Source organism: Platichthys flesus, chromosome 12 (assembly GCF_949316205.1).
Source record: "Platichthys flesus chromosome 12, fPlaFle2.1, whole genome shotgun sequence".
NCBI classification, from domain to species: domain Eukaryota; kingdom Metazoa; phylum Chordata; class Actinopteri; order Pleuronectiformes; family Pleuronectidae; genus Platichthys; species Platichthys flesus.
The window spans coordinates 20,871,369-20,884,610 of NC_084956.1; the positions used below are offsets into that span (position 1 = coordinate 20,871,369).

Below are 13,242 nucleotides of genomic sequence, written 5' to 3' on the forward strand. Positions count from 1 at the left end.
TTTTTGTTTTGGATATAAATGTTGATATATACATAGTTACCATTTATATATACATATATTATATTATATACTATCTATATACACTGATTAGGTACATTTGAATTTGGTAATTATTTAATTTTAATTCAAATAAAAAAATGGGTGGCTGAGTCAGTATATGTGTGATTTAAAATGTGGTTGAAAACGTATTGATTAGTTTCTTTTATTATTTTGAATGGCGTCATGTCCTTAGTGAAAAATACACTGATCGGTCGGACGTTTGACTTCAGTTTAGTTGCATTCATGCTTGGGGATAGTGACATTAAATGTCTAAGCTCCTGTGTATTACTGTCAGATTGCCTGACTTATCCATTTGTCAGTGTGTGAATCTCTGCTTGTTCAAGTTGTCACCCACATTGCACTGTGCTTAATAAGGGAAGGTTCTGAAAGGCGGCAACGACGTTTCGTTTGTCATCTAATCTTGTAAACAAGCTGATGGCCAGCCGTTCTGTACTCTAATGAGATTACACATGCATTCTGAGTCCCACCACAGGTCATCGTTGCCGAGGCCATTCAAAGGCAATTATTGTTTTAATGTTCCTCTTGTCGCCATCTCAAAGTGACTCTGCATGCTTCACTGAGGGAAGCTATGAGGCAGGCTGAAGGGGCTAGTCTCTCCAGACGAGGCCTAAATGTTTTTACACTCGTACTGTTTTACTTTCCCCAGGCAACCACAATGCCCTATGCTCTGTACGTAAAAAAGAACAAGTGTGTGTGTTTGTATGTGTCTGTGGGGTGATGGAAGGAGGATGAACCCTACATAAGAGCGGAGGACTCAAAAGCACAGTGTGCATGAATACATTTGAATGTTATATATTTGTTATGAGAATGTGAAACCACTTTTTATTTATTGGGCTGTACTTCACCAAAAAAATCACCAAAATTAACCTGTTCTCAGATGTGTTAGAAGCATAATTCCTGATGCATCTGATATCATACAGGAGTGAGGAAGCAAAATTCGAAAGCGTGAACAGATTCTCCCATGTTGCCTCTCGTGTATGTGTATGTGTGTGTAGAGTGTGTTTGTCAGCAAGCCTCTGTTTTGGTAGATCAGTGAGAAGTGGTCGTCCGCCGGGACAGCCCTGTTTCTTTGTTCTCCTGCTGACAATGGAGGACTCACAGTCAGTCTAAAGGGAGAAATGATGTCCCAGAGCAGTCTGGGAGAAGAACAGATACATACACACACACAGTACTTCTCACATGCTACTCATGTGGGGCATGACCTCAATAAGAGCTACTGTTGTATTTGCAAGCCCTCAACACCATGTGCCGACCACTTTTAAAAGCTGTAAGAGTTAGGCCTCGGGTTCAAATAAAAGACTGGTTCAGCCAAGTTAAACAGAGTTGTTCTTCATGTACTGTTTATGTGCAATGTCTTTCAATTGAATTGCAATATAGCATTTAAAAATCGGTTTTCTTTCTAAACCGACTCACATATTGGTTGATTTATATGATAATGTAAAGCATAAAGTTTGTCTGATGTTACTGATTAGTAATGGATTGGTCAGTTAAAACTCTCTTAACATGATTTTATCTTCTCTGTCTGAACAGGTAAGGAGGAGCCGACCACCTATACCTGCACGACATGCAAGCAGTCGTATGGCAGCGCCTGGTTCTTGCTGCAGCATGCTCAGAATTCCCATGGATTCCGCATCTACCTGGAAAGTGAACATGGCAGCCCTCTCACACCACGTATGGGTGGACCTTCCTCCCTGGGTGGGGGTGCAGACTGCCCTTCTCAGCCTCCCCTTCATGGTCTCCATTTGCCTCCAAATGCAAGCCCCTTCAACCTCCTCCGCATGCCTGGCTCTGGCTCAGGTGGAAGGGATAGCATCGGAATGGGGGGTGGAGTTGGCTTAGGTAGCCATGCTGGTGGGGGTCATCATCAGAGATTCCCTCCGACACCACCTCTGTTCAGCCCCCCTCCGAGGAACCACTTGGACCACCATCACCTGAGCCCAGAAGAGCTGGCGCTGGCAGCCCACCACCCGAGTGCCTTTGACAGGGTGCTGCGCCTCAATCCTCCTATGCCCCTGGACCCCCCTCCAACAATGGACTTCTCAAGGCGGCTAAGGGAGCTGGCGGGCAACACCTCAGGGTCCACTCCCCCGCTATCACCCACCCGGCCAAGCCCCATGCAGCGCTTACTCCAGCCATTCCAAACAGGAGGTGGGAGTGGAGGAACAGGAGGAGCAGGGGGCAGCAAACCTCCATATCTTGCTACCCCACCACCTCTTCCAGGCTCCCTGCAGTCACCTGTGGGCTCTCAGACGACTCCTACTACTCCTCTCCCCTCAGCAGGGACAACACCCTCATCCACCAACCCCTTGAAATCTAAATGTTGTGAATTTTGTGGCAAAGCCTTCAAGTTTCAGAGTAATCTAATAGTGCACCGACGCAGCCACACAGGAGAAAAGCCCTACAAATGTCATCTGTGTGATCATGCTTGTACACAGGCTAGCAAACTGAAACGACATATGAAGACACACATGCACAAATCCTCCTCGCCAAACACAGGAAAATCTGAAGATGGCCTCTCAACAGCCTCTTCTCCAGAGCCTGGTACCAGCGAGCACTTGGGTAGCGCAAGCCATGCCCTTAAGTCAGTGGTGGCCAAGCTGAAAAGTGAGAATAACCGCATGCTTCGTGAGAATGGCGAGGAGGAGGAGGAGGAAGAGGAGGAAGAGGAAGAAGAAGAGGAGGAGGAAGAGGAAGAGGAGGAAGAAGAAGAGGAGGTAGAGGAGGAAGAAGAGCAAAATGGAGAGAGGGTGCCCAGAAGAAACAACAGCTATCACTGTGGTTTGAACCTGGAAACAGCACGTCAGCATGAAAACAATGGCGGTATTGGAAGTCGACTGGGAGCTTTGGCTGAGGAAGTGTCCATCCCTCGGTCCCTGCCTGAGGTGATGCAGGGAATGGGTCTCGCTGCCAGCATGCAGCACTTCAGCGAAGCCCTACATGCACACAAATGTAATGCCATGGCCAAGGAGAACCACCTGCACCACCACCTCAACCGAGACCACCACCACAATCGCGAGATGTGTGATGGAGACTCTGTGCTTGAAACACAACGTGGGGAGGATTGCTTTGTCTCAACAGTGAATGGGCGGGGAGCATCCCCTAATGAATCTGCCTCTGTAGGCCTCTCTAAGAAACTGCTTCTGGGTAGCCCCAGTCCACTCAGCCCTTTCACTAAACGCATCAAACTGGAAAAGGAATTTGACTTGCCCACTCCAACAATCCCTAATACGGAGAACGTCTACTCCCAGTGGTTGGCTGGCTATGCTGCCTCCCGACAACTCAAGGACCCTTTTCTGAACTTTGGGGATTCCAGACAATCGCCGTTCGCCTCTTCATCTGAGCATTCTTCAGAGAATGGCAGTCTGCGTTTCTCGACCCCGCCAGGGGAACTGGATGGTGGGATGTCAGGCCGAAGTGGTACAGGCAGTGGGGGCAGCACTCCTCACCTGGGGCGGCCCAACTCCAAGGATGGTCGCAGGAGTGATACTTGTGAGTATTGTGGCAAGGTGTTCAAGAACTGCAGTAACCTCACAGTACACCGGCGCAGCCACACAGGGGAAAGACCATACAAATGTGACCTGTGCAATTATGCTTGTGCCCAGAGTTCCAAACTTACACGCCATATGAAGACCCATGGTCAGGTGGGCAAAGACGTGTACAAGTGTGAAATTTGTCAGATGCCCTTCAGTGTCTACAGCACCTTGGAGAAACACATGAAAAAATGGCACAGTGACCGTCCTTTGAGTACCGAAATAAAGTCAGAGTAGAAGGCCGAACTATGGGACCTTTTCCCCTCAGCTGTGTCCACCATTAGTCCCCTGTTTATTCCCAGCTCCTTGTAGATTTGCCCTAAACCCAACACTCCACTTTCGCCAGTCTGGTGGAAGCTTAAGACCATGTGCTCTGCACCAGCACACCCCGTTTCCATTACCCATTGAATGCATGATCTGTATCGGGGCAATACTCTTGCATTGACGCAAAACTTCGAGCCTTTCTCTTGTGCAATAATTTACATGTTGTGTACAATTTTTCTTTTTTGAGTTTTCCTTTTCCATTTTTAAGAATTAGTCAGCATGCATAGTATGTTTTTGCTAATCAAAAAAAAAAGAAAATAACTTGTCCCTGGTTGGTTAATTGTTGAGTAAATGTGTTGCTGTTTTTCTCTTGTTCTGTTTTTTTCTTTTTATTCTTCAAAAGAGAAAAGACAAGAAAGATACATCCATGCTGCATACATTCTGTAACACATATCATGTACAGTTTTGTCTTGTAACATGGAAGATGAACAGTCTCTACCCTATTCTCACAACCCTGGAAATGCACTTATACTGATCTTTCTAAAAGACACCATGTTCGCACAGGGTTTAAAAAAATTGAATAATCATGCATTAGCTTGATGACTAAATTAATGACAGCCTTCAAATTTCTTTCAAAAAGACAAGGGTGCGCTATGAATTTGTACTATCATTTGGTTGAGTAAGAAAGAGTGCCTTTGATATCTTAAGACCACATTGGCCATAATCTTATCTGCTATAAGTTTTGGGTCACACTAGATAAAGCTAAAAGGCTTAAGCCACCCAGGAAAGGTCCTTGCATCAAGCACCTGACTGCAAAAATAGGCTGTGACAACTCATGCTGAAAGATCAGAGAGTTCTTGTTAATCATCATTTAGCTACCTATTACATGTTCAATAGGCTATCTTTAATATGTGGATTTCATGGCAAGCATGGTACAAGCAGTATTGTGTATATCTGAATTATTTGTAGTTTTGTTTCTGGTAAGGAGGTACTTTTGAGTAAGGTAATCTGTAATGTACAATCCTGAATTTGAGGGATAAACGCATGGCTGAGAAGTGTCATGCATCTGCGTTAGCACAAAACTCCAACGCTGCTTTGATATGTCAGTGTGAGGAACAATGCATACAGTAACATATGAGCTCCAAATGAGGCTAACTTTTTTTGAGAGCATTAAAATAGACAGACAGCGACACAGTACTGAAATCTACTTAACTATTACGGGGATCAGAGGCAATCTCTTTCACACTTTCATTCACATTTGTAGTATCAAAACAGGGTCATTCACTATGAATTGCAGAAAAAAGAAAGAAAGAATTGCAAAAACTATATATCTGTGTTCCAGGGCTCTTGAAAAGAGTGATAATGCGATAATTTTAATCAGTATGCATAGGCTAATGCAGGGCACATGTTTTTGTTTGCTGTTTGCTTTTAACCCAAAAGGAGGGTATTTTTTTCCTTGTTGAGTTCCATTCAAGCTGTTTATAGTATAGCACTTGTCACGCTGACATCTCTCTTTCATTGTCCCACACTGATGCAATGTTGGTACATGGGTTAGGTCTCAAAGCTAGCTTGACATTTATTGGACATGAAGTGCACTGTTTCGATTTTCCCAGTTTACAAGTTTATGCTGAAAGGGGGAAAAATTGTTGAAATGCTGTTAGATAATGAGGGTCCCATAGTTAAAAGCATTAAAAGATGAGATACATAAACTGTTGTCAGCAACTCGAGCCTCATGACCCTTGACCTCTGTACCCTTGCCGTTTCACCTTTGACCATTTGTCAGTATGTTACCCCTAGAAACCTCAGAGCTTTGCCTGGGCTGAAAATTGACCATGTCTTCGAGGTCTGTAAATTAAAAGGTTTGATGGTTTAACAATAAGTAGCCATAACAGCGATTTGATCCCAAAATGGATGCAGCACCTATTGGCCACAGCAGCACTAAAGATGTGTATTTTTAAGGAGCTGTAGTGCCATCGCCACCTGATTAATCTATAGACCTTGACGACTAGACTACAAACACTCAAATCCTGTTGCTTACACAGAATCTGTTTTTGTATAAATCTTTCTTTGATTATAGATATGAAAATAAACGTTTTTGAAAATAACATTTCACTTTTTTTAGGGGAAACTGTATTTAAGTTTTGTTGTCGTTTCTCTTTTCCTCAGCGTCTTGGTGGTGTTCAAGACTCCGATCACAGTATATATTAAATGATTAAAAAAAGATGAAAAAAACACAAACGAAAAAAAAAATTCTGTGATGGTTTTGTATTTTATTTTGCCTTGGCTCTTCACAGCTCTTCAGGTTAAAAATACAATTTGCATTGGTGAAAGGATTAAGATTATATATGAATATATAATAAAGAACTTAAAATATAGGAAAATGCACATTCATGTCAATTCCTATGCTTAAACACATTTATGGTCTACTTTTTCTGTATTTCTAGAATTGTATTTGAATTCAATGTTCACTTAGAATAGGCACTATAGTATTTATATTGAGGCTCGTATTTTTAACTGTTGCTTGTGCTCTCTAAAGGTATTTACCATACCTTTTTTTGGTAGTGGAAAAAAAAATCTCAAGCTGCCACAGTATATTTTTTTAATTTGGCAGGATAATATAGTGCGAATTATTTGTATGTTTAAAGAAATAAAATGAAAAACCCCATAAAAACGCAGCTAAAATATGTGGCATTTGGAGGTGTCGCAGGCCATAAGATGGCTGCCGCTCTGTTTCCTGTCCACAGAGGTGGTTGTACATATCTTCTTTGGTTTTTGGTTCAGACCTCCTCCTCCCCCCCTGCTGCCATTCTTGTATGCAGTAATGCAAGCTGACGTCAGCCTGTTCTGTTGTGTGCTTCTGTCTTTCTCACCCCTCCCACCTGACGACATTCCAACATCAAGAAGAGAGAGAAAAAAAAAACTTCATATGCAGTACATGGATTACGAAAAAGCGTAAAAAATAAATACATTTAAAAAGAAATTAAATGTTTTGCAGTTTTTTTTCATTGCCAAACACTAAATGGTGCTTTATATTTAGATTGGGTATACTTTCATATGCAAAGCATATTTAAAAATGACCTGGGGGACGTGGAGAAGCCTGCTTGAGTTGAGACTTTTTTGTAAATGGCAATGCGGAATATTTTGTTATCAGCCTTTTCTATTCCTGTTCTGAGAGCTGTTTGTTGTAACTTGAACTTGAACTTTATCTTTTACTATGGGAGTTACTATTTATTATAACCTACATGCTCTGTTTAAAACAGAGCCATGGAATGGATCCTTATTTTTGTTTTTTTTTATTTTATTTTTTTATTTTTGGCTATGATATCATTTTTTTTTCCTTTTGTAATGATGGCCAATGGTCATTTGATAAACTATAGGTCTTTAATTTCTGATGTACTTGTTTGGGGTCTCTGTTCAGTTGTACTGGGAAAACCACTGTCTGTGTTTTCTGGCAGATGTCTGCATAATCCTGTTCACACACCCATTTTGTCCCTTTATCGAAAAACAATTAATAAAAAAAAAAAATGAAAGCATAACAGTTCTTGTTGCTTATCTTCACTATATATGGGCATGTGTGTCAAGTTATCTCAAATGTGTGTGTGTCCATGGTCTGTGTGAGTGTATAGTTACACCCCACCCTACAGCCCCTTGGTATCGTTTACCTGCAACTTCACTAGTGCTGACATCTCCAGATATGATAACGATGAACTTGGCAGCCCTGTCAAGTGTTAGAATGTACAAACATAAAGTTCAGAGTGCAAAGTCTTTACGTCCCAAGTATATATGTCTTTGTGTGGTAAATGAGTCAATGGTGAGCTGTGTAGGAAGTTTTCTCAACATACAGTACTTAAGCCTCCTCCTCCCCCAACCTCACCCTTCCATTTGGCCCTGTACTATATGTACTTTAAGATTTCTGTATGTACTTTTATGTGTGTGTGTGTTTGTGTGTGTGTGTGTGTGTGTGTGTGTAACCACTGTCTTGCCCAGGAAGGGTGGGAGGGATGAGCAGGTGCATACAGTATGCAAGTGCATGAAAACTGTGTGAAGTGTCACCCTACCTGTTGGTTGAGGCAGCTGGTTTAAGTACATGCCTATGTGTCTGTGTGTGTGTGTGTGTGTGTGGGGGGGGGGTGTACATCACAGCAGTTTTGCTTAGTCAAGAGTGCTCAGAGCACATACTGTACTTATATGTACCTATGTCACTCCTCAAAGTACAGTACAGGATCTGTTACCTGATACACACACGCTATACGGACACCTTTTCGCTTGTCCTCTCAGACTGTACTTAAGTAAATATCATTATCTTCTTCTGTTTGCTCGGTAGTCCAAAAAGCCTCATAACGCTGTCAGGATCAATCAGACCTGTGTCCTCCAGCCACCGCACCCCTCTGCTCAGCTCGCACACACGTGGCCTGCACCCATTCACCTGCTGTGGGTCCAAATTTGAATATTCAATACACTGGTTTTCTGTGAGGATACTATCAGTAAAAACCATAAAGTATGCTCTCTGCTGCCAGTTTACAGTCAAAGGTTTTAAATGTTTGAGTTGACTGTATACAACAAACACATTTTCTCATGGTGCTGCAGTTTTTATTTTGTTACACAAAACGAAGACAAGGGTTGAGAAGCATTGGAGTAATACTTTCGTCTGCTAAAGGTTCCCAGTTCCAGTTGGAATACTGGGCAGCTCCCATGACTATGAACATGTTGTATTTCCTGATCTTAAACCAGGTCCGATTTCCCTCCTTGAACAAATGATACAAAAGGTCAGAAAGAACATGCATAACTCAAATTCTAGGTAATGATGCCACGATATTTTGATGCCCCAAGAGCCAAGGACTTTGTGGGGACTCAATTTTGTGAAAGGCTCAAAGACTGTAAAGATTTATTTCCCACCTCAGGACCCACAAGTGGCAGCAGTTTCCTCTTTGCTCCCTGATAAGTAAAGCGACAAGCAACCATCAGAGCTGCGTTGGCAAATAAAACAAATCAGCACTGTATTTTTTTCACAACCTCTCTCTCTCGCTCTCTCTCTCTCTCCCTTTCTATGATAAATTCATTATGTTATAAACCCATGAACCATTCAGGCCTTTCTGCTTTACTGTGAATCTCCTGTGCTGGTTTATGTGAAAAACATAATGCATTTGTCACCGTTATAAAATCTATACAACCATGACCTGCAGTCCCCCATAAACTCCCATGGATTTGTCTTTGGCCGGCAGGGTTTTAACAATAAGAGATTCTCCAACGACTTTAGAAAGCATGTTATCCACTGCTTTTGTCACTGTATGGCCTTGGCACAACATTGTTCCAATGGAATCTAGATAAAGGAAAAGAATGTATGTGTGAATTTGTGTGTGTATGTGTGTGTGTGAGAGCGAGAGTGTGTTTTGTCTGTATTTCTGAGTGTTCTTTGGTATCTGTGCTTATACTGAACTATGCCAAAGAAGTACATTCTGTCTCGCTTCTGTCAGCCATACAGAGGAGTAGCTACTTCTATACATATCGAGTGGTTTAATACATGCTGACCCCTGCGGTCTATAGGACCTAGCTGCAAAGTAAATGCCTCTTACTGTAATGGACAATCATTGAACATTACTTAGCACATGTAATGGCCACAAGGCATGTAAAACATTCCAATCAAAGCCAGCAAAGGAATAATGCATGGACATGACCACAATGCACTTAACCCCTGTGTAGAAGTTATGGTTTAAGACAGTGACTTAAGAACATCAGATTTATCTTCTGGGCAATTATAACTGAAGGGGGAAATAAACAGCATCTCTGACCAGGTATCAATCCTTTGTACAAAAGGAAAAGAAAACCAGCAAAAATATGAAAACACAGCTTTGCAAAACTATCTTTGTTAGGACTTTGCATTGACTTCTATTAGCTGTGGACAACCTCACCAAAGACGTATCCTAAACTTTAACCATGACCAATTCATACGTAATCCTTACCTTAACCCAACCACTATTCATATTATAACCATAATCTTAACCAAGACCTCAGAAATGTTATTTTGAATCATTAGGATGGAGCCCTGGTCCCCATCATGTCTACTGGTCCAGACAAGGACTAACATAGTGTACACACTCAAACTTCTTGGAATTTAAGCAATGTTCCCTCAAGGAAACTTTTTAGTCATATTTTTTGCTTCTCTTTGGCATCATTATTGTGGGATGTGAAAACCTTGCACTTGGCCCAGTGATAGATATGGCTTTCACCCAATGTCAGCTGGGATTGGCTCCTGCCCCCTCCTTCCCCGGCCCTCAAAAGGATAAGCTGTAGAGCTAATGGATGGATAGATTGATGGATGGATGATAACCTTGCACTCATCACAGTAATTGCTGAGATGTAGGAGCATGGTGACATTGCTTCAATCAAATCTGACGAGACATGAAACACAAGCAGCCAGAACAGGTTGTAAACAGGCCAGCTCACCTTAAAGAAGTCATCCTGATGAATGAAATGTTGGGCGTTTTGTTGCATCAGTTATCAGGTAAACACTCTGTGTCTTGCATTTAATTTGACTGTCACTGAGTATTGCCAGATGATGGTAAAATGTATTCACATTTCTTTTTCCACAGTTTATTGAGCTGTTTTCTGAAGTTGTGCCGAGGTCTTTGCCAGTCTGAGCCGCAACTTGGTGGCTGAAAATAACCTTTTCTGATCAGAGCAATGGATAAACTATGAAAACATTCATAATCTGTTGCCGTACACACTAAAATATGTCACTATTAAAATAAGTGCACTGTTGACCAGGTATATTAAACCCTCTGTCACAATGTAAAAGTGGATATATTGGCGCATCTATTGCACTTCTGCACATCCTGAGATTCTACTCTTTTTTTCCTGAGTTTTTTTGGTAGTTTTGCCTTAACTCCTGCTGGGGGTTAAGAATGAAGGAGGTTGTACTTTGTTATTCCCTACGAGACAAACTGTGATTTGTGAATATGGGCTACACAAAGAAGTTAGGATTGATTGATTGATTGATATGTCTTGATCCATGGCAAAAAAACAATGCTCTGGTAACCAAGTACCCAGTGCAACGATTTGACAAGGTGCCAAATTCCAAAGACATTTGTCAGAGGTGGACTGACGTACAAACCCATGCCACAGGTGGGAAGAACAGCTTGCATCATATCGGCCGACATAAGTTACAAAACAATGGTGCGCTTATGATTAGCTATCCAGCCAAAACACTAAGGGCCGGATTTCACATAGTCAAGCTGAAACTACAAGCTGTGTTTCGATATGAGTATCGACTTCACTGGAGGATTTCTCTGTTTCATAAGCTTGAAAACTGTGTAAATTGTGTAGAGTTCTGTAATCCTTTGGCCACAGTCAGAGCTTAAGTGTGTTGTCAGTGGGTGCATGTCACTGTCGGATGTCGTGGATGAGATGTGACGACAGGAAGGGTCAGAGTTGATGTGTCTACTGCTCTATTTCTCTAATCTGACCTTGCTGATGTTATGTCATGGTGTAGCAACATGATCTGTTTAGACTATTCGGAGAACACACAGTGAGACATCAATATGAAGGAGTTATCTTTTGACGTCTGTTTGTTGTGGTGTCCTAAAACCATTTTCCTGCAGTCAGTGCTTTGACTGTCTCTCGGTCACGAAAGAGAGGCAAAAGCAAAAATAATTTGTATCAAATCCATCCTGCAGTGGCTAAAATATTCATACTGATACTCATACACTGTCACGATTACCTGTCCTATTTGAAGCAGTAGTAGGAGTATAGGGATGCAGCCCCTATAGCCCAGACAAGCACACACACGCTTATACACAAAACCACAAGGGGTCAAAGTCAGTTGATAGGTCGTCAGTCCTGAAGTGTAAGGTGTAGATAAAGACAAATCAAATAATGGTGATTTATGCCTGTGTTTTTTTCACATCCTCTAGTCTTAAAAGAAGAGAATTGTATGTGCGGTTTTGTAACAGAGAATGTGAAGGGTTGAGGAGGCCAGGGGCGGGGGAGGGCTGTCTGGCCCTGTGCAGGTCAGAAGGTCAGAGAGAAGGCTTAGAGGAAGAAAGAGAGTGCCCTCCCGCTTTTCTCCGCTCTTTTCTCTCTGTCCCTCTGCTCCGAACTCGGTCTGAAGTTCAAATTCATTGTCAAAGCGAGTGCGAATGAATGAAGGAATGAATGAATGGGGGGTGTGGGGGAGGGTCAGTGACAAATGGGCCTGCACTGTGCATGTGTGTATGTGGTTGTTCAGCTCAAATCTTTGCCCTTAAATTGTGATATTTAGAGTTACAGTTTAATGTAGGGAAATTAAAATTTGAAGCCAATTTATGCTATACACATTTGACATGAAGTTTTAAGCCCATTCAACCCCATATGAAAAAAAACCACACAATCTAATCATAAGACAAGTGTCACAGGATGAAATTAATTTAAGCTTTGTGTCATTAACTTTGCTCTTGTCTCATAAATGATCTAACACCCATAAACATTGTGTATATTACCTCCTGTTCTAATTATAACAATTATCAGGAAGCAATGTGCTTTTAAACTGTTTATGATGTCTAATGAGTGCCACTCCAAGGACAGTGTTATCTATTGGTCATTTTGTCTTCTTTCATTGTTGTAACATGGTGAAATGAAGAGTCATTAAACACCAGATACAGATATATAAACTGCCTGGTTGAATCCTTTTTGGGGAAAAAAATACTCACTCATCGACTACAAGATGATGTTCTGCATTGTATTATCCTCCTTGACTGCATTCTGACCCTGTGACCTCGCAGCGCAGTGATGGCAGGCGGCTGTAAGGGATGAGCCGTGCTTGGTTCCTCCAGGGTCATGAAGGGCCTCTCTCTGATCTCTGACCCCAGTAAGAGGCCTCGCCTGGCCGGGCCAATGGAAAATCCCCAGGGCCTGAGCTGGATAAAAGGATGTCCAGGAGAGACATGGATTATCAGTTGCCATGTCTGAGGGATGTGAGTGTATGTGTGCGTGTGCATGTGTGTGTGTGTGTGTGCATGTGTCTGATGACATGCCCTTGAGATTGTAATCTGTAACAAAGTTCAGAAGACGCACTTTCCAACACGCACACATATGCACACAGGAGCTGTGAAGGTTAATTGTAGCTACACAGATGAGGGGGTTGGGTCACCTTTAATGGTAAAGTGTGTGTGAGAGAGAGAGCAAGAAAGTGAGAGAACTGCTGCATTAACTCAAGATACAGTGGTGTGAGTGTGTGTTTGTGTGTGTGTGTGTGTGTATGTGTGTGTGTGTTTGTGTGTATGACCAAGAGACAGAAGACAGACTGACAGATACACCCACCTATACACGGTGGGTGAGGATACATTGTCTGTAAGATTGTTATGGCTGGAACCAAAGTGTTCATGTGTCTGTGACCCTCCTGCATGTCTGAAAG

At 42.2% G+C, this 13,242-nt stretch overlaps 1 protein-coding gene across 1 annotated transcript in view; it reads left to right on the plus strand.

The window, feature by feature from the left end:
- Positions 1-7,390, plus strand: part of LOC133966642 (B-cell lymphoma/leukemia 11A-like) — a 49,490-nt gene extending 42,100 nt beyond the window's left edge. The window contains exon 3 of the mRNA XM_062401636.1: positions 1,591-7,390. Coding sequence (XP_062257620.1) covers positions 1,591-3,827 — 2,237 coding nt within the window. The 3' untranslated portion in view covers positions 3,828-7,390. The remainder of the gene's footprint in view (positions 1-1,590) is intronic.
- The last annotated feature ends 5,852 nt before the right edge of the window (positions 7,391-13,242 follow it).